The sequence below is a fragment of the Bos mutus genome, chromosome 26 (genome assembly GCF_027580195.1).
Source record: "Bos mutus isolate GX-2022 chromosome 26, NWIPB_WYAK_1.1, whole genome shotgun sequence".
NCBI classification, from domain to species: domain Eukaryota; kingdom Metazoa; phylum Chordata; class Mammalia; order Artiodactyla; family Bovidae; genus Bos; species Bos mutus.
Genome location: NC_091642.1, coordinates 14677197 through 14700178, shown reverse-complemented (window position 1 = coordinate 14700178; position 22982 = coordinate 14677197). Strand labels below are relative to the sequence as shown.

At 38.5% G+C, this 22982-nt stretch overlaps 1 protein-coding gene across 1 annotated transcript in view; it reads right to left on the bottom strand.

Annotated features, from left to right (window-relative positions):
- SHTN1 (shootin 1) overlaps positions 1–22982 on the bottom strand; it is a 109705-nt gene that overhangs the window by 73351 nt on the left and 13372 nt on the right. The window contains exons 2-3 of the mRNA XM_070363311.1: positions 18298–18350; positions 6753–6813 (exon numbers count right to left, since the gene is read on the bottom strand). Coding sequence (XP_070219412.1) covers positions 6753–6813; positions 18298–18350 — 114 coding nt within the window. The remainder of the gene's footprint in view (positions 1–6752; positions 6814–18297; positions 18351–22982) is intronic.

Below are 22982 nucleotides of genomic sequence, written 5' to 3'. Positions count from 1 at the left end.
AAGACACATGTTAATCAAATTAACAAAGATCAAACACAAAGAACAAATATTAAAAGAAGCAAGGGAAAAACAACAAATAACACACAAGGGGATTCCCATAAGGATAACAGCTGATCTTTCAATAGAAACTCTTCAGGCCAGGAAGAAATGGCAGGACATACTTAAAGTGATGAAAGAAAATAACCTACAGCCCAGATTACTGTACCCAGCAAGGATCTCATTCAAATATGAAGGAGAAATCAAAAGCTTTACAGACAAGCAAAAGCTGAGAGAATTTAGCACCACCAAACCAGCTCTCTAACCAATGCTAAAGGATCTTCTCTAGACAGGAAACACAGAAAGGGTGTATAAACTCAAACCCAAAACAATAAAGTAAATGGCAATGGGATCATACTTATCAATAATTACCTTAAATGTAAATGGGTTGAATGCCCCAACCAAAAGACAAAGACTAGTTGAATGGATACGAAACAAGACCCCTAAATATGCTGTCTACAAGAGACCCATCTAGAAACAAGGGACACATACAGACTGAAAGTGAAGGGCTGGAAAAAGATATTCCACACAGATAGAGACCAAAAGAAAGCAGGAGTAGCAATACTCATATCAGACAAAATAGACTTTAAAACAAAGGCTGTGAAAAGAAACAAAGAAGGACACTACATAATAATCAAAGGATCAACCCAAGAAGAAAATATAACAATTATAAATATATATGCACCCAACATAGGAGCACCACAATATGTAAGACAAATGCTAACAAGTATGAAAGGGGAAATTAACAATAACAGAATAATAGTGGGAGATTTTAATACCCCACTCACACCTATGGATAGATCAACTAAACAGAAAATTAACATGGAAACACAAACTGTAAATGACACAACAGACCAGTTAGACCTAATTGATATCTATAGGACATTTCACCCCAAAATAATGAATTTCACCTTTTTCTCAAGCACACACGGAACCTTCTCCAGGATAGATCACATCCTGGACTGTGGATTTTTTTTTAATTCAAAAAAATTGAAATCATTCCAAGCATCTTTTCTGACCACACTGCAGTAAGATTAGATCTCAATTACAGGAGAAAAACTATTAAAAATTCCAACATATGGAGGCTGAACAACACGCTGCTGAATAACCAACAAATCACACAAGAAATCAAAAAATGCATAGAAATGAATGAAAATGAAAACGCAACAACCCAAAACCTGTGGGACACTGTAAAAGCAGTGCTAAGGGGAAAGTTCATAGCAATACAGGCATACCTCAAGAAACAAGAAAAAAGTCAAATAAATAACCTAACTCTACACCTAAAGCAACTAGAAAAGGAAGAAATGAAGAACCCCAGGGTTAGCAGAAGGAAAGAAATCTTAAAAATTAGGGCAGAAATAAATGCAAAAGAAACAAAAGAGACCATAGCAAAAATCAACAAAGCCAAAAGCTAGTTCTTTGAGAAGATAAATAAAATTGACAAACCATTAGCCAGACTCATCAAGAAACAAAGGGAGAAAAATCAAATCCATAAAATTAGAAATGAAAATGGAGAGATCACAACAGACAACACAGAAATACAAAGGATCATAAGAGACTACTATCAGCAACTATATGCCAATAAAATGGACAACTTGGAAGAAATGGACAAATTCTTAGAAAAGTACAACTTTCCAAAACTGAACCAGGAAAAAACAGAAAATCTTAACAGACCCATCACAAGCATGGAAATTGAAACTGTAATCAGAAATCTTCCAGCAAACAAAAGCCTGGGACCAGATGGCTTCACAGCTAAATTCTACCAAAAATTTAGAGAAGAGCTAACACCTATCCTACTCAAACTCTTCCAGAAAATTGCAGAGGAAGGTAAATTTCCAAACTCATTCTATGAGGCCACCATCACCCTAATACCAAAACCTGACAAAGATGCCACCAAAAAAGAAAACTACAGGCCAATATCTGATGAACATAGATGCAAAAATCCTTAACAAAATTCTAGCAAACAGAATCCAACAACACATTAAAAAGATCATGCATCATGACCAAGTGGGCTTTATCCCAGGGATGCAAGGATTCTTCAATGTCTGCAAATCAATCAACGTAATACACCACATTAACAAATTGAAAAATAAAATCCATATGATTATCTCAATAGATGCAGAGAAAGCTTTTGACAAAATTCAACATCCATTTATGATAAAAACTCTCCAGAAAGCAGGAATAGAAGGAACATACCTCAACATAATAAAAGCTATATATGACAAACCCACAGCAAACATTATCCTCAATGGTGAAAAATTGAAAGCATTTCCTCTAAAGTCAGGAACACGACAAGGGTGCCCACTCACCACTACTATTCAACATAGTTTTGGAAGTTTTAGCCACAGCAATCAGAGCAGAAAAAGAAATAAAAGGAATCCAGACTGGAAAAGAAGTAAAAGTCTCACTGTTTGCAGATGACATGATCCTCTACATAGAGGATCATGAAAACCCTAAAGACTCCATCAGAAAATTACTAGAGCTAATCAATGAATATAGTAAAGTTGCAGGATATAAAATGAACACATAGAAATCCCTTGCATTCCTATACCTAATAATGAGAAGACAGAAAGAGAAATTAAGGAAACAATTCCATTCACCATTGCAATAAAAAGAATAAAATACTTAGGAATATATCTACCTAAAGAAACAAAAGACCTATATATAGAAAACTATAAAACACTGGTGAAAGAAATCAAAAAGGACTCTAACAGATGGAGAAATATACCATGTTCATGGATTGGAAGAATAAATATAGTGAAAATGAGTATATTACCCAAAGCAATCTATAGATTCAATGCAATCCCTATCAAGCTACCAAGGGTATTTTTCACAGAGCTAGGACAAATAATTTCACAATTTGTATGAAAATACAAAAAAACCTCAAATAGCCAAAGCAATCTTGAGAAAGAAGAATGGAACTGGAGGAATCAACCTGCCTGACTTCAGACTCTACTACAAAGCCACAGTTAACAAGACAGTATGATACTGGCACAAAGACAGAAATATAGATCAATGGAACAAAATAGAAAGCCCAGAGATAAATCCACACACCTATAGACACCTTATCTTTGACAAAGAGGGCAAGAATATACAGTGGAGAAAAGACAATGTCTTTAACAAGTGGTGCTGGGAAAACTGGTCAACCACTTGTAAAAGAATGAAACTAGAACACTTTCTAACACCATACACAAAAATAAACTCAAAACAGATTAAAGATCTAAATGTAAGACCAGAAACTATAAAACTCCTAGAGGAAAACATAAGCAAAACACTCTCTGACATAAATCACAGCAGGATTCTCTATGACGCCCATCCCAGAATAATGGAAATAAAAGCAAAAATAAACAAATGGGACCTAATTAAACTTAAAAGCTTTTGCACAACCAAGCAAACTCTAAGCAAGGTGAAAAGACAGCCTTTAGAATGGGAGAAAATAACAGCAAACAAAGCAACTGACAAAGAATTAATCTCAAAAATATACAAGCAGCTCCTGCAGCTCAATTCCAGAAAAATAAACAACCCAATCAAAAAATGGGCCAAAGTACTAAATAGACATTTCTCCAAAGAAGATACACAGATGGCTAACAAACACATGAAAAGATGCTCAACATCACTCATTATCAGAGAAACGCAAATCAAAACCACAATGAGGTACCTTCTCACGCTGGTCAGAATGGCTGCTATCCAAAAGTCTACAAGCAATAAATGCTGGAGAGGGTGTGGAGAAAAGGAAATCCTCTTACACTGTTGGTGGGAATGCAAACTAGTACTTACTAATACTAGTAAGGAGATTCCTTAAAAAACTGGAAATAGAACTGCCATACGACCCAGCAATCCCACTATTGGGCATACACACTGAGGAAACCAGAATTGAAAGAGACACATGTACCCCAATGTTCATCACAGCACTGTTTATAATAGCCAGGACATGGAAGCAACCTAGATGTCCTTCAGTAGATGAATGGATAAGAAATCTGTGGTACATATACACATGGAGTATTACTCAGTCATTAAAAAGAATACATTTGAATCAGTTCTAATGAGGTGGATGAAACTGGAGCCGATTATACAGAGTGAAGTAAGCCAGAAAGAAAAACACCAATACAGTATAATGCATATATATGGAATTTAGAAAGATGGTAATGATAACCCTGTAGGCGAGATAGCAAAAGAGACACAGATGTACAGAACAGTCTTTTGGACTCTGTGGGAGAGGGCGAGGGTGGGATGATTTGGGGGAATGGCATTGAAACATGTATATTATCATATGTGAAACAAATCGCCAGTCCAGGTTTGATGCATGATATAGGATGCTTGGGGCTGGTGCACTGGGATGACCCAGAGGGATGGGATGGTGAGGGAGGTAGGAGCGGGGTTTAGGATGGGGAACACATGTACACCCGTGGTGGATTCATGTCAATGTATGGCAAAACCAGTACAATATTGTAAAGTAATTAGCCTCCAATTAAAATAAATACATTTATATTAAAAAAAATAAGGATGTTGTACAATATCTTTCCTTCTTTGTCTAAAAAAAAAAAAGATACAAATGAACTTACTTACAAAACAAAAACAGACCCTCACAGACTTAGACAAGGAGCTTTGCTGGTGGGGGGTTGGATAGTTAGGGAGTTTGGGATGGACATGTACACACTGCTATATTTAAATGAACAATCAATAAGGACCTACTGTATAGCATGTGGAACTCTGTTCAATGTTACGTGGCAGCCTGGATACAAGGGGAGTTGGGGGAGAATGGACACACACACACACATATACACACACACACACACATATGGTTGTGTCCCTTTGCTGTTCACCTGAAACTATCACAACTGTTAATCAGTTATACTCCGACACATAAAAATTAAGTAAATAAAGTGTAAAATAAAGTTTTTTAAAAGATAATATTTAAAATTTCTTAAAAGGAAAAAAGGTAAGTTGATTTGGTAGAAATTTGCTTCCATTTTTGCATAATGCAAAAGGTAAAATCTCTACTATCTACCTGGACCAAAATATTTTATGATAACTCCAATCACAAGAACTTGAACTATTCCCACTGCACACAGTAGGCCAACCCAATATCAACAACTAATTCAAATACATTAACTTTCAAAAATGTCAATGGTATAACTCTTTCAGCTGTAACTCAGTGTCAGTTTGAGTGTAAGAAATTCCCATTAATCCTCTATTAGGGAAGGAGAAAGTCCTGAACAACTGCCATCCACACATTCACAGATAAAAAAATATTTTTACCTATGGCATACTATGACAGTAAGCCAGTCATAGCATACTGGCCACCAAAGACAGGTTATTATCAACAATATCCCCTTTCGGTTTTCCTTGTTACAGCCAGACACCTGAAATAAACTAGCTACTGAAACTTAACTATCCTGCTGCATTTTTATAGCTGCTTTACCTCCAGCAAGAATAAATGTTGAAATGGTTTTTAGTGTAGTTACCAAGTCAACCCTTTATGATATAATCAAACAACCTGACTACCGTGGCATCTGAGAAGGATGGAGAGGCCTTGCTTCCAAGTGGGAGGGTCACTTTCCCGGCTAAAGTCTGGCTTTCCTGTGACATATTTCCTCCTGAACCTTCTGAGCATGATCAGATTTGCTCTATTTTAGGGGATAAAGTCGGAGAAGGCAATGGCAAGCCACTCCAGTACTCTTGCCTAGAAAATCCCAAGGATGGAGGAGCCTGGTAGGCTGCAGTCCATGGGGTCGCTACGAGTCAGACACGACTGAGCGACTTCACTTTCACTTTTCACTTCACACAATGGAGAAGGCAATGGCAACCCACTCCAGTGTTCTTGTCTGGAGAATCCCAGGGATGGCAGAGCCTGGTGGGCTGCCATCTATGGGGTCGCACAGAGTCAGACACGACTGAAGCAACTTAGCAGCAGCAGCAGCAGCAGGGATAAAGTAATAACAGATTTACATCACATAAAAAAATAACAGCAAAAATTAAGAAATTATACCTTTTGTGAGACTATCACTTTCCTCAGTGAAAGAGCTATTTCAACCATTCAAATTCCTAAAATGTGTAAGTTCTGTAAACCTAGAATTCCCTTTCTATGAATTAACCTAAGGAACTAATCAGACCATTGTAAAGATGTATGAATTAGAATTCTTATCATGGCGTTACAGATAATTCCTAAAAACCAGAAATAAACTAAAAAACTGTTTAAATAAATTACGGTACTATCTTATGATAGAATATTATGGGTAACACTAAAAACTGATAAATTTCTCTACTAACATGCAAAGATGACCATGATATACTATTTACTTAAAAGAGTAGGCTGCAAGATTGAGTGCAAAGCATGACTGCATTTTTTGTTGATATATTTCACAGATAAAAGAGCAGGAAAGAAAGACTATAATACACTAATGTTGGCTTTTATCAGAGTCAAAGTAACAATTTTTGCTCTCTTTTAACTGGTCTGCATAGTAAAAATTTTCATAACAAGTACAAACTGTACTTTATGTACATATAAATAATATACTTATGAAATGATAATGCTCAATCCATTTCTTTAAAAATCACAATAATGCCAGAGCATTTTTTTTGGCAAATGGGAAGACAATTCTTCCTTTCTTGGCTGCCCATTGCATCAGCAACTAAACACAGAGTACATGCCTACCCACATAACCCCAAAGCACAGCTGTATGTGTTTGAACAATTCCACTGAAATGCTTACATACTTTTCTGAAATTCCTCCAGTTTTTTAACTGCTTCATCTCGTTCTTGCCTAATTTTGTCGCACTGAAATGAAAAGAAAACAAAAATGTTAAGTTTGTATCATAAGTTTGGAAAGACAAGAGAGGGTAAATTTATAAACACTTTTAGGAAAAGAAACAGAAATTAAAAATCTTTAACAAGCATTAATGATATATCCAGAAAAGACCAAAACTCTAATTCAAAAAGATCCATGCACCCCAGTGTTCACAGCAGTACTACGTACAATAGTTAAGGAAGCAACCTTAAGTGTCCATCAACAGATGAATGGATATAGAAGACATGTGATATATATATACATATAAGCTATGACAAACCTAGACAGCATATCAAAGAGCAAAGACATTAGTTTGCCAACAAAGGTCTGTCTAGTCAAAGCTATGGTTTTTCCAGTAGTCATGTATGGATGTGTGAGTGGGACCATAAAGAAAACTCAGCGCTGAAGAATTGATGCTTTTGAACTGCGGTGTTGGAGACTCTTGAGACTCCCTTGGACTGCAAGGAGATCAAACCAGTCCATTCTAAAGGAAATCAGTCCTGAATATTCATTGGAAGGACTGATGCTGATGCTGAAGTTCCAAAACTTTGGCCACCTGATGCAAAGAACTGACTCATTGGAAAAGACCCTGATGCTGGGCAAGACCGAAGGCAGGAGGAGAAGGTGATGACAGAGGATGAAACGGTTGGATGGCATCACCAACTCGACAGACGTGAGTCTGAGCAAGCTCCAGGAGTTGGTGTTGGACAGGAAGCCTGGGTGCTGCAGTCCATGGGGTTGCAAGGAGTCAGACACGACTAAGGGACTGAACTGATATATATATGACCGTGTGAATATAGCACTTTACATTTTAATTCTACCATGTCAGATAAACATGGGATATTCTTTGTGGGGGGTGGTTCATACCTCTGGATGTAAGGGAATATTACTCACCCATAAAAAAGAGACAGTGCCACTGCAGCAGTATGGACGGACCTAGAGACTACCATAGTCAGTCAGTCAGACAGAGAGAAATACATCACTTATACGTGGAATCTGGGCTTCCCAGGTGCCACTGGTGGTAAAGAGCCTGCCTGCCAATGCAGGAGACATAAGAGACACATGTTTGATCCCTGGGTCAGGAAAATCCCCTGGAGGAGGGTATGGCAATCCACTCTAGTATTCTTGCCTGGAGAATCCCATGGACAGAGGAGGCTGGCAAGCTACAGTCCATAAGGTCGCAAAGAGTCAGACACAACTGAAGTTACTCAACAAACACACACACAATCTAAAAAATAATACAAAAAACTGATTTATTTACAAAATAGAAACAGACAGACATAGAAAACAAACAACTATGGTTACCAAAATAAGAGAGGGAGGGAGGTAAATTAGCAGTTTGGGATTAGACAGATACATATCATGGGTTCCCTGGCAGCTCAACTGGAAAAGAATCTGCCTGCAATGCGGGAGACATGGGTTCAATCCCTGGGTTGGGAAGATCCCTAGAGGGCATCAACTACAGTATTCTTGCCTGGGAAATCCTCATGGACAAAGGAGTCTGGTGGGCTACAATCCATGGGATTGCAAAGAGTCAGACACAACTGAGCAACTAGGCACAGCACAGCATATATAAAATAGATAAACAACAAGGATTTACTGTTCAGCACAGGGAATTATGGGCTTCCCTGATAGCTCAGTGGTAAAGGAATTTGCCTGCAATGCAGGAGACACAGGCGATGTGAGTTCAATCCCTACGTCAGGAAGAATCCTCTGGAGAAGGAAATGACAACCCACTCCAATATTCTTGCCTGAGAAATCCCATGGACTGAGAAGCCTGGCAGGCTACAGTCCATAAGGTCACAAAGATTCAGACATGACTTAGCAACCAAACCACTTCAGCAACTAAACCACAACAATCACAACTGGGAATTACATTCAATATCTTGTAATAATCTATACTGGGAAAGAATACACATAGAGAGAATAACGGAATCACTCTGCTCTGTACATGAAATTAACATAATATTATAAATCAACTATAGTTCAATAAAAAAAGAAAACATATTTTTCAAAAGAAAAAAAAATACGAAGAAAAAAAGGCATTAATGGCCACAGAGTATTTATAACCACTCACCAGCATGATACTTGTACCATTTGTATCTGGCCAATTTTCTCAGACCTTCTAAGATAATGAGTCACCTTCCTGCTTATTATCTCCTCAGTAACAGACCAATTTAACATCCTTGAGTTAAAATGTATTCATTCTTTAAGAGAATATTTGTGCCTCTTCTCAAGCAGGTATTTTTCTGGCAGAGTAAAAACCCCACTCATGCACAGGACAGATTCCTGAAACTGGGTCATTTCAACTACCCAGAACCCTGGGGAATATAGGAAGGGGTCGCTACCTGGAGACAAACTCCTCCTCAATGTCCTATGCCCTCTGTCACTCAAGAAGAAACTGTCCTTGTATCCTTAGAATTCTGAATAGAAGAAGGGATAGCAAATTAAAATTAAAACTAAAATCATGGCATATGGCCCCATCACTTCATGGCAAATAGATGGGAAAACCATGGAAACAATGACAGACTTTCTTTTCTTGGGCTCCAAAATCACTGCAGATCCAATATTCACTGGAAGGACTGATGCTGACACTGAAGCTCCAATATTTTGGCCACCTGATGTGAAAACTGACTCACTGGAAAATGAGTGGAATGTTAGGTTTTTTAAAAATTCATTAATACCTTCAGGGCCAGTTTAGACATGTCCACTGACTCAGTGATACTATCCAACCATCTCATCCTCTGTCATCCCCTTCTCCTCCCACTTTCAATCTTTCCCAACATCAGACACATTCATTATGAACACAGAATTTCACAAAATAGGAAGTATAACACACTTTAGGAAGGTTTTCATCAAAAACGTCTAAAACTTTAAAAAGTGATTTTAGCTGTTAGAATGATAATTAAAATTTTAGTTGTGTGAGAATACTATTATACTACATATAATACGACACAACTTTATATTTTAATTCTACCATGTCAGATAAACATATCTGGGATATGTTTTTGGGGATTTCATACCTTTGGATATTTTTACTTTCAAATGTCAGTGGCTAAAAATTATGATGCCACTGACAATTTGGAAAAACCAAATTAAAATAATGAGATCTTCTAACAGACTGGCAAAAACCGAAAAAGTCTGGTACCAGGAGTCGGAAACGCTCACATACTACAGGTGGAAATGTCAACTGGCGTATCTACTTTAGAAACAAACTAGCAAAATTGGAATTGCAAGGACTTCCCTCGTGGTTCAGTGGTTAAGACTCTACGCTTCCAATGCAATGGGCATGGGTTTGATCCCTGGTCAGGGAAATAAGATCCCACAGGCCTTACAGCAAGAAAAAATATTGGAATTGCATATACCCTATGACTCAGCAATTATACTTCTAGATTCTATCACTAGAATCTCATTACTATGTGTACAAGATGACCTATATAAACATGTTCTGCATTTATAACAATACACTATGGTATATCCATATAATGCACTATAAATAAAGATGAATGAACTAATGTTTTATGTATCAATGTTTTATAATGTTTTACATCTATCAATATATATAAACCAGATTCTCAAAAATCATAATGCTGAGTAAAGGAGTTATAGGATATATATATCAAATGATACCTTAAACACACAAAAGTACTTCATATTTACACTGCATGTGTATATTTCCTGATACATATGGTATATATATAAAGACATGGAACAGAAGGATACAGATAAAATATATGAGAGTAGTTGCCTCTTAAAAGCCAGAGAGGGGAAGGGTCTAGGGTTGGGTGACACTGGGGACCTTCAATTTTACTTTTAAATTTGAAAAAGTAAGCTAATTCTGTGACATGTATATGTGTCATATTATTCTCTGCCATTTTCTATGCGTTTAAAGTATTTTTAAAATAAAAAAATTAAGCTATTGTTCAGTTTTGGCCATTAGTCTATCAAGAACTGAAACTTTTTAAAAGTTTTAGTTTTAAAAACCTCTGTCTATTTGGGTAAACCCATTCTGGCTAGCATACACAGAACGAGTACACGGTGCTAAACTAGCAAAGCTATTTACTTAAATCCTGACTCAGACCCTCCATAAGAGGGATCACGCAGGACCATTTTCTAAAGGAAAAGGAATATCCTTTCAATAAGCTTTCTGGTGGGAATTTAACTTCTGCTAAAAAAAAAAAAAGTAATTCTAATACAGTTTCTAGTCCCAACTTAATGTGTAAACCGAATTTATTGTCTTTTGGTATTTCAAGTTCCAAGTGCTGGACTCCTGGATTCTCAGCTAAGTTTATGAGATCCTTTCCCCACCAGATAGTGTAACACCTAGCTTTAGGAGCATGCTGGCCAGCTGACTCGGGAATGCTCCTCTCGTTTTCATGAATGTGGCACCTGTTTGCTTTGTACTTCCCCACCAGTCTGCCAATCTGCCCACCCATGCCCAAGCTCTCCTCTCCTAAGGCCCAGGGAGACATGCTCTGGTTAATAACAGGACTCAGCAATCAGAGTCTTATCCCTGCATTCAAGTAAGGCATTTCTACAGTCCACCTATATGCTTTCACACTAACTCTACAGTCATCACCAGCGGCTTCAAAGCGGTCTCCCAACACACCAGCTGTGTTCTATCAGAGGTCTTCATGTTGCTTTCTATTTTCTGCAACCATATTATGCTAGAACTGGCAGCCACAGAATTTACCATCTGCTATGGATACTGAAAGGGGTTGCGGGGGTGGTGGCAGGGGGGAGATTTACACATGCTACAAAAGCAACTTATTTATTCCAAACCAGAGCTGAGCAAAATATGGAGGATACATCCGTTTACTAAGCAGAAATCCAAATATCTACTTTTTTCATCATTTTAGGTGAACCCAGAAATATATCTTGTAATCTTTATCTCATTCCACCAACAGAAAGAAATGAGCAAAGATTCTGGAAGGATGTTACCTCTTTATGTCCCACAGAAGCCCCTCACCCATCCCACCCCGTCCTCTCTCCAGCTTGCGCAGCTGCACCAATTGCAGAAACTGCTTCTTTTTGTGTGAGAATTGCTCGTGAAGACTCTCCAATAGCAACAGATGTTCTTGGGCCCACATCACTTAATGATGATGCTCAACGATTCTCTGCAGCTCAAGGCTGGGGGAGAACCCAGCAGCACCAGTGCTGGCTGGCTGAAGCAAGCTGGGTAACATTACATCTATTCTAGAGTCTCTATTCTGGCTCTTCATGAAGTGGCGAATTGGCCGGTGGTTAGCCTTGCTGGTTTTGAAAGCTCTTAATATTAGAAGCCCTAGCTGTTTTCCAGAACTCTTCCTTGAGGCTCATCCAGGCAGCTCGGATGAGCTTACCTGGTAAGCTTACCTGGCTTCGGAAACTACACCAGCATTTCAAACCACTGACTGGAAGGCTGACTTATAGAGGAAAGTCTTTCCAGGGTGAACTGGCGCTCCCTTCTCCCCTACCAAAATGGGCAGCTCTGTTCTTTCTGCCTCACATATCATCCAACTCCAGTTTATACTAAGATGTCTGCCCACTGGGGCTCAGCAGAAGTATAGATAACTGATTCAGACACTAAGATATCTTTATATTTTGCTGTGTATGTTTTATGCAAGAAAACCTCTGGTGTTCTGAACTGTGTCTAACTTCCACTAACACAAACATTAATTTTTATCTCCATGATGCACAGATTTAACCAAGGGTTGTGAGCCTGTAGAAACACCAATTTGGAGCCCAAGAAGTGCACATGTGCACTGCCTACACAGAACAGAGCAGACGATCTGGACAAAGACTACTACCTTACAGTTGACTGAATTAGACGTCTAAGCAGGTATCTACTGTCACCACTGAAAGCCTTTATTTCCTTCCTCCAAGTACTGAACAAATTATTCATACAGGCACTGTGTTAAGCAGGAAAAAAATACAGTGAGAAACATATCAGGCAAAGTGCTCTCATAAAACTTATGCTCAACCAAGAAAGATCAACAATCAAACAAGCAATTTATAACAACACTTGCTATAATTAGAGAAATACTGCACTAGAGGAACACCCAGCAGAGGCTACAACATTGAGTCTGAAGAGGTCTCAACCCTACACCATTTTTTACTTATTTTTCTTGAACTTCATCCCTTTTTTGTCCAGTTACAATATTTACAAGTTTAAACAGGCAGAGCATTCGAATTGTGCATATCTACCTGTGTTAGTATCTTTGGTGATGCAGTCAAAAACCATCAAATCATTTTTAATAAAAATCAACAATTCTATTGTTCTACCTCTGTAAGTCTGGCTAGAACTCAGCTGAGCTTATCTTTAAAGAACACAGTAAATTAAATCATTCCCACTAGGACGGAATTCTTTTCACTCTCTTTCTCTTGTGCTGGTGTTCTTTCTTCAATTCAAAGTTCTTTCCCTCCAATTTTCACAGGCAATAAAGTAGTAGCTGCCCCCTAAAGCTGTCTTACAGCATTCTCCAAATTCTAGGTATTGTGTGTTAGATGGAAACACATGTCATCAGAACAGAGATCCTTGCTCTTTGTTTCTGGATAGATTGCTGTTAATAAGAGACTCATTTTCACTTTCAAACTGCTAAGTAATTACTTTTTCTCTGGCACAACCACTTGCCACTCTGTTCTAAAGAAACTGCATGTATGTGAATGTATTATGCATGAACAGTTAGCATAATGGGTGCATATCTTGCTCTTTAGAGTGGCTTCTTTATTGATTTCTTAAAAATAAAATACTTTGGGACCTTCACCTCTGAAATTTACACAAGATGAAGAAATTTTTACAATAGACAACTGAGCCAAGATGCAAACAGTATCATCTATCTTGCTTCTTGAAACCTAAGTCTTGGAAAGTGTCTGTCTCATTCTCTTTTCATTCATTGTTCCTGGCAAGCTGACAGAACCGCCTGATGCAGGGTTACAGTAGCTCACCCAAACGACTTCTAATCAGCCACTTAAACATTTATTCATTTCAAAACTCGATCTCAGAACATAGTATTAAACATAAATACTTACTGTTCAAAGGCAGACATTCTTCTATTCTACAGATTTCTTTCTTTTTATGCACACTCCACACACACCCCCACCACCCTGAGAAATGTGAAAGCTATTCCATTAAAAGCTCAAAGAAGCTTTGCCCCCACCCCCCGCCACCTCCATATATAGGAAAAAACCACAAAGGACTATGACAAAGATTCTGAATGAGTCATAAAGGATGCCCTTCAATTGTAGAAGCATGACTAACACATTTAAATATGATAACTGCTTCACGAGCAGAGTGAAACTTCATTTGGTTGACTTTAAAATATATATATATCTATTTTTCTTTTACCCCCAAAATAATTTGAAAGGGTTATTGAAATCAATGTGATAGGCCTTCCCAGTTTCTAACAAATAGTGCAAAGTAACCTTTCCATCATCTCCACCTTTAATGATGTCTTTAAAAAAAAAAAACACTAATCCAACGCATACAACTTACCTGTGCCCTATATAAGATTTTGATAATGAATTTTGGTTGATAAGATGTGATAAGTACATAAGAAATAGGTGTTTCATTACAAAGAAGCAACAATCTTGCTTGTGAGAGGGAGAAGACTTTGAAAAAAACAATTTAAGTGATATTTAAGCCAAGCATTAAAAGATAATAAGGGTTTGTTGCTTGGAATTGGGTAGGAATCTTGTCTCTGTTCTTTTTCCCATCCTACCCCAAATTCTAAGCGTTCATGGATATGAACGCTTTGCGTCATGAACGTTCATGGATGTGCGTTCATGTTCTAAGCACAATTCATCACAGTCATTTGTCAACTTGCCTGTACCCCTCATTAGAGTGGTTTTATACTTAAGAGTGGGATATTCGCACATTTTTCTTTACGTCCCCGTGCTCAAAAGGCATTCAGCAAAAAACTTTCCTTTCAATACAAGGTTTCCTCATCAACTCAGATCCTGATTCCATCCTCAAAAAAGTTGATAAAAACCACAAAATGATTGTGTTACACTGTTCTTAAGAAGGGAGAACTGCAAAGGGAAAGACCGTTAAGACACTGGCCCACCCTCCCAAATCTCCTACTCTGATCCTTGCACTTCACTGTGTCAGAATCTACACACACGCACGCACAGACGGGTACACATGTGCAGACACACACAGAAACACACACATGTGAGAATTTTTCTAATGTAAGATTGATTTGACATTTAACTTGCAGTTTTCAAATACAAACCAATATATGGTGAAGAAGAACGATCCAGAAAAGTATTGAATCTGATCATTTCTGGTGGAAAATTTCTGAGCTTACAATAAAAAATAAAGAATAAAACCAAGACTTTTGTGGGAAAAGTCAATTAGCTCCCCTAAGTTTACCTGCTTCAAAATGAGTATTTGGAGTCAGGATACCTATGTCTGAATCTAGACTCTGTTAAGCCCTGAAAAGGAGGTTGTGAAAGTGCTACTCGCTCAGTAATGTCTGACTCTTTGTGACCCCATGGACTGTAGCCCTCTGTCCATGGGATTCTCCCGGGCAAGAATACTGGAGTAGGTTGCCATTCCCTTCTCCAGGGAATCTTCCCGACCCAAGGACCGAATCTGTGTCTCCTGCATTGCAGGTAGATTCTTTACCTTCCACACCACCAGGGAAGCCATGCTGAGCCCTGAGGTCCTGATTTCTGTGAAACAAAGCTGGCACAGGGTTGTTGGGCACATCAGATAAGGAAGATAAGGGGATGTACATGACCTGCAGTAGCTTCTTAAAAAAACACTCTCTTCAGCAACTGCCTGTTCTGAGGAAATTCACATCCCACCACCTGTCTCAACAGAGGAGATTCCAAACAGGATATAAAGAGATCTACCCAAAGGAATCACACCCAGGGTCTCTTCCCACCGATAAGGTTCGTGACCAGACAACACAGATGGTTAAACTTAATGTGGACACAAGGAAGGAAAAAATTTGCTGTTTACTTTTCTATTCCCTTCCATGTCTGCAAAATTTGCCCACACTGAATTAACTATGGCAAAAGGAGTCTTACTTTAGACTCCTATCCTTGACAAATTTAACTGAACTTGTTTGGGGTCACCAAGTAATAGCTATGAATATCTGCTGATGTGGACTGCACAAAGCTCACACAGCCAGGCAGAAGAAAGTGCTTTGCCAGAGAAAATGGTGCTCTCCATTTACCACCTCCAGAACTAAAGCTGCTTTTACTCATTCTGTGCTGTATAAAAAGGCTTTTATTATAGGCTTCCCTCCTTTGTCATACAGCCCCCTTTGGGGGACAAATCTGCAGTAATAAGCCTGCTAGTCTTTTAACACAAGATAAACAAGAGTGTGGTAAACTTAAAGCCATCCTATTTTGTTTTACCCGACCACACAGCATTCCATATTGCTTTCATGTCTTTTCTTCCCATTTCTGTTAATAGTTATTTTTAAAGAATGAGTATAGGAGCAGGTCAATAGAGATGTTACAAAACTTTCTGGACATACTCTGTGTAGAGAAACATGTAAACAGGTAAAAGGCCAAGTTAATTTTTAATCCTTCTTTTGCCAAATGCATTTACCTGCTGTTCACTTGTATTACAGATGGTTCACTTAAAAACTCACTGCAGAAAGTGGCTCGCAGTTAAACAACCTTCATCATCACTAATAACAGATGTTTATAGAATGTCTACTATTTTTAGGGCAATGCTAGGTGTACAAATAAGCAAGGATTAAAGAAGGATAAGAAAAAATACAAAAAAAATTTGTTCCTCTTATGTTATTCATGTTCTCCTAGATCCTTCTTTCTCTGTCATATGGAGACATGTTTACTTTCCCTAGTACTATTTTCTATGTAAATCAAAGAGTTCTCCTGAATTAACTCTTCCTATTTGATTTGCTCTTTCACTCTTGAACCAGAAACATCTATGGAGGAGACTCAATTGCTAAGTCTTGGCTCTTTCTCCCCGAGCTGGAATATGGTTGGGTATCTTAAGGAACGAGGCTCAAGCTATCTGGCTTAAGCATCACCCATCGGCTTTGCTTGAAATTATGGGGCATCAGGGACCCAGGATCTAAGTACACATTCCCCACCTGTTGGCAGACTTGGGACATTTGTGGTTTTGTTGTCTAATAATTGAGAACCAGAAAACCTGTCAAACTTTCTTCTGTGACCTTCTTACCATATTAGATGCATGTACCAGCCGTCTTCTATCACAAATATTCTCATTACCCACCCACCATTTCCTGTACTGCCTAGTAAAAGGAAGGGAAGATACTTAAAATTTTATAGAACACCAAAGGTTTATTTACAAATGAGCAAAGGGGCAAGAAATCTGAGTGAAAAATAACGATCTAAAAATCCATCATATTGGGCTTTGAACTAGAGTACTTACCATTAATACTACCACACCAACATCTATACAGGTGGCAAATTAATATGAGTAAAAAGTTAAATGTTAAGAGCTTAATATTAAAAGTCGATTCTTAAGAGCTCAATAAATACCCCCCAAATATGCCACAATTTATTATTTTACCCCTCCAAAATATTTAGCTGTCTGCCAATTTTCATTACATCTCTTACTCTGAAATTTTCAAGACAAGGTTGAATAATTTGCAGCAATGATGAGCACCTTCTTTAATAACCACAAAGAACCTGTTTTATTAATTTTCCACCTTGGATGTTATGCTTTGAAATATTTGGTCTATCAAACAAATGTCTAAAAATAGAAATTTTAAATTTCTAAAATAAACTTCATTTATATCTAAATAACAATAATGGACAGCTCTCTGTCTCTCTCCTCCTTTTCATTCTCTACTTAGTCCCTGTACTTCTTAAAACTTAGCTTTCCCTTCTATTTGTCCCTTCCCTAAACTTATAAAGAAAAGAAGACATATGTTAAAAAAACACTCATGAATCTTAAATGGGTATGTTCAGAGACATAAACGTAAGTAGAATTCAATTATTTAACAATTAAAAAATAAAACTGCCAGAGCCTAGGAAAATATTCACCGGCTCCACCATCTTCACATTGGGTGTTTTTCAATTTCCAAAATATTATTCACATATTTAGAGGAAGCAAACGTACAAAGGGTTTATGGAGACATTTGAGCTAAACGCCAATGGACTGATTCCAAAGAGTGCCCTCCAGATCTAAGATGCTTAAACCCCAAAGGTAAATGTCTCAGGCCTTCAATGCCATCACTAGAATCACAATCTGACTGTTGGAAAAAGTACACTTCTTGGGGGCCTGAGTTCCTTGGCCTGGTGCCTTGCTGCACATTTAGCCGCGTAGTTAATCTCCCAGAGCAGCGCCCACTGTGGCATGCCTGCTATTCTTTACCATCTGGAGCCTGGAGTTGATATTAGCCTGAACCACACATGCAGGAGAAAAGAAATTTTAAAAAAACAACTCTCATTCGCATTTAACTGAAATTGGTGGCAGAACAATGCACCATGCTGTCTAGGCTTTTTACACATGTAAGAGAGGAAAGAAAGAGTAAAATACAAACCTTCTCCTTTGTCTTCTGGTTCTCTGCTCTAAGGTCTTCATATTCACCTATCGCTAAAAGAAAAACAGGAAAGAAATGTCACAATGCTATCAAAAGTTTACTGTGGGAAAACCTGGGAACCCAACTACTGTCTATTAACAGATTGGGGGTGGGGTGGAGAAGAGACTACAGAAGATGGGCTCCCGCTTTAAAGAAAAAGGAAGATAAAGAGACCAGAGCAGATGTGAGTCCCCTGAGCCAAATTTCAGTTCTCCTAGGTCATTAGGAAGACTTATGAGCCATAAATGCCGATGACAAGCCACTTCTCATCTCTGATGTTCAGCAATTCTGAAAGGAGACAGGTGGGTGTTCCCCGAAGTTCCTTCCAGCATGATCAGGCTGCGGTACTGTAATCAGAGGTGTATTTTTGAAAACTGGCCTCCAGAAAATGAACTCAGTGTCACATATCTGCTCTACCCACAGACGAAAGTTTATGCTATGAGCATTCAGCTAAGAACAACTATTTTCAGGCACTGCAAGATCATCAACCACTAAGCTATGACCAGATCCTAGCCAGATTCATTTCTCTAAGTTGCAAGAATATGGGAGTTGTTTGCAAATATATCCAACTATGTGAGGAAAGTAGCAGTTTTCTACTTAAAATCCTCTACTGCCAGAAAAATGATCATAACCCCCGCATTCAACTTTTAGCCAAAGCACCATTTTTAGATATCCTCACAGTTGAGAATGTGATGTTCAGAGTTTATGGTGGGAAGAAAGAGAATGATCTAGGATTAATGATGGAGCAGAATGTCTAAGGTGGGCCCAGGAGAATTGCTGTCTACTCCCAGACCAGCACCATTTTGACCGGTATGAGAGAGCCAGGCAATAACCAAGCTTGGATTTTTATAATTTGACATTTAAAAAATTTAATTGGTATTTATCTTCAAAAGCTCAGTTTTGGTCTTCCTGGTGGCTGAGTGGTAAAGAATCTGTCTGCCAATGCAGGGGACACAGGTTCAATCCCTGGTCCTGGAGGATCCCACGTGCCATGGAGCAACAAAGCCCGTGAGCCACAACTACTGAGCCTGCGCTCTACAGCCTGGGATCCGCAACTACTGAAGCCCATGTGTCCAGAGCCTGTGCTCTGCAAAGAGAAGCCACTGCAATGAGAAGCCAATGCATGGCAACTAGAGAACAGCCCCAGCTCCCTGCAGCTAGAAGAAAAGCCCACACAGCAATGAAGATCCAGCACAGCCAAAAATAAATAAAAGTAATTAATTAATTAAAAAGTTCAGCTTTTCTTAAAAAAAAAAAAAAAGACAAAGCTCTCTATATCTATGAAGAACCTGAAGGCAGAAATAAAAAAATCTGAAACCTGTAGTTTTAAGGACATTCCAAATAATCTGGTCATTAATGCTAGAGTGTATGATTCTAACCACTGGAGCAGACACCCGAAAAACAATTCATATAGTAAAGTACATGCTGTTTCTTTCAACAGCAATCTGAAGGGTAGTTACTATGATGGCAGGACTGAAATCTTAAAATCCAATTCAAATAAACAAATATTTATGGGATTATATCATCAATGCCCAGAAGTATTAGCAACACTTCATCTAAATATGAACTAACAGACAATTTTTATCACAGCCACACCCAAAAAGAATCTTCGAAAATTAGCCCATAGATAGCTTAATGCATACATGTAAAGATGTACCCCTTTTAAAAACAGTTTCAACAGAAAAGATTTGATTAATCACAGACTGAAGCTCACCAGCTCCTTACCAGCCACCATCATACAAACCAAACCAATGAGTATGAACTAAATTGTCCTCGGGTCTGAAAATTCAATAAAATGTCCTGTCCCTCCTTTTTTAACAAAAAGAAACAAGAACTAAGAGATTCTAAGACTAAGAACTAAGATTCTAAGAACTAAGAGATTCTATCCACTTACATCACTGGGTAGTCTATGGTCATGGTCTCAAATCTTATTACTACTTCTAATATTGTTTCAAAAAAGAAGTAAATATTTTAGTGAGAGACTTTGCTTCAGTTTACTTAACATTCAAAAGTATTCTTAGATAAAGTTGAAAAATCAAAACTGGTTTACCGCTCTATTCTTGATGACCTACATTACAGATATACAAAAAAAGCAATAAAGGATTATAAAACCATGATCTCACATTGACCTTAAGAAATTTTTTTTCCTGTTTAAAACATTAGATAACGGCTTTGAAGGCCTTTTCAAAAAAACTGGTAACTGTTCTTCCATTCCACTGCCAATAGAGTCCAGACTCCCAATTACTGGGTCTTTATGAAAAGCATTAATTATGAACCCTTCACCTATCATATCTTAATGGAAACCACAGAAAATATGTTTTCCAAGACTGAATACAATTAAAAAAAAGAAACCAGGTACCTGCCCAGGGGTAGAAAAAGTATGGGAAGAATTCAACCATTTAGTAGTGGGAAGGGGCACCTGGGGAATAGGACATAGAAACATTTACTCATATACTTCTATTTCTTTGAAATTAAAAAACCAAGCTCACTGCCTTACCAACAGTCACATATACATACATCATAGTGAATACATATGTAACCCCATTTTTAGCAAAACTTGCAAACACTAAACTTGTAGTGACCTATGTTATTCAGCTACTTCTTTTTTGGCAATGCCAAAGTGTCACAGAGTAAGCCTTATCATTTCATACCTGGCTCACAGTTTCAAAAACTTTTACCATGAATTGCACAACTCAAGTGATTTGATGAGAGAAATCTTCCAAATGCTGAATTAATCAACAAAAAAGAAGAAATTATTTGACCAACTCTTTCACGGGAAAGATACCTGCAGCTTGGGAAGACGTCATCCCTTAAAGTATATTTCACTGTAAAGTCACATCACAGCAATTTAAAAGTGCAGCCCAAGCATTTCACTTATCCACGGGCATTGGGCAAATTGGTTATTCTGAGTCTCAGATTCCTCATCTGGAATATAGGAATAACACTTGTACATCTCTCATAGTACTGTTATTAAGAGTAGGTTGACTAATATGTAAGATACAAGGACACTTAGGCATAGTAAATGTTCAACTGTTGCGACTTCCCTGGAGGTCTAGTAGCTAAGACTCCATGCTCCCAAGGCAGGAGGTCCAGGTTTGATCCCTGCTCAGGGAACTAGATTCCACATGCCACAACTGAGGATTCACATGCCTTAACTAAAGGACCCCATTTGTCACAAGTAAGATCAAAGATCCTGAGTTTTTGTTAAAATGATTACTATTACATCAAGGTATGTCAATCCTTACACAAGGTATGAGATCAGGCTGCTCCCTAACACCCTTCAGTCTCAGGCTAACTTCTGTCATACGTGGCCTGAAAGATGGCAAAAATCTCTGAAATGCTAAGTACTATTACCCTCCACCAAATAAAAGGAGAAGAGAGCGGGGCTAAAGATCAATTGTAGTTTGTGTAGTAAAAAGCAGAAGGTGCCAAAGAAGTGTAGGCATGTCTGAAGCTGTACTTTTCAATCCTGGCTGCACGTTAGAATCACCTGAGGCACTTTTAAATCCCACAGCTGCCTAATTCCCTCTCCACTCCCCCCTAACCCAAGATTCTGATTTAACTAGGTGGACCTTGGACAGCCATATTTTTTTATGAGAAGTAAGCACCCCAGGTGATTTTAATGTGCAGCCAAAGAAGAGACTCACTACATAGGAGAACGGAATGGAAGAAAAAGGAAGATGTGGAGAAAACAAGGAGAATATCAGGCAAAGCACGTGTTTCAAGAATCATGCTGGTTTTCTATTTTCTAACCCCCTAAAGCCAAGAAAGGGAATTTTCTTTCCAAGCTGCAGACCATGCCATAGCCATCCCAGGAAGCAGCTGAGGAGACTTAGTTGTTTGAGAAACACGACAACTAAAGTCATAATTACAGGCCAATAACACCTCTGGCTAGGATGAACAACAATCAGTTGGCCTGGACCTTTTCCAGTTCTAGCATTTTAGAGTCCAGTGCGCCTCTCAGTCCCAGGAAGCTTAACCACCCCATCCTGGCCTTAGCTCCAGATCAGTATTTCCAACCACTACAAAAGACCTGCACTGTCAAATCTGGTAGCCACTGGCCACATGTGGCTACTTACATTTAAGTTAACTAAAATAAAATTTTAAATTCAGCTCTCCAGCTGCTCAATAGGTACACGTGGCTAGTGGCTACCACTGTGGACAGTGAACACAGAACACTTCCATCCCAGCTGGAAGTTCTACTGGACAGTATTTCTGGACATCTCTGCCCAGATACCTTACAAGCACCTCAAACGCAACATGTTAGAAAGGGAACTTATCAATTAAATTTTGCCCAACCACCCTACTTCCTGTATGCATGACCATCATCTACCTAGTTCTAAAGCTAGTATCGCAGCATCAAGGGAATCATCGCCTTGATTCCCCACCTCCCCCTCACCACCAAAGGATCTTCACACTACTCAGATCTCAAAATGTCTCTCCAATCTGCCCTTCCTCTGTAGTCAGTGCTTCTTTCGAACTGTGCTGCTGGAGAAGACTCTTGAAGAGTCCCTTCGACAGCAAGGAGATCAAACAAGTCAATCCTAAAGGAAATCAGCCCTGAATATTCATTGGAAGAACTGATGCTGAAGCTGCTCCAATATTTTGGCCACCTGATGTGAAGAGCCTATGCACTGGAAAGGACC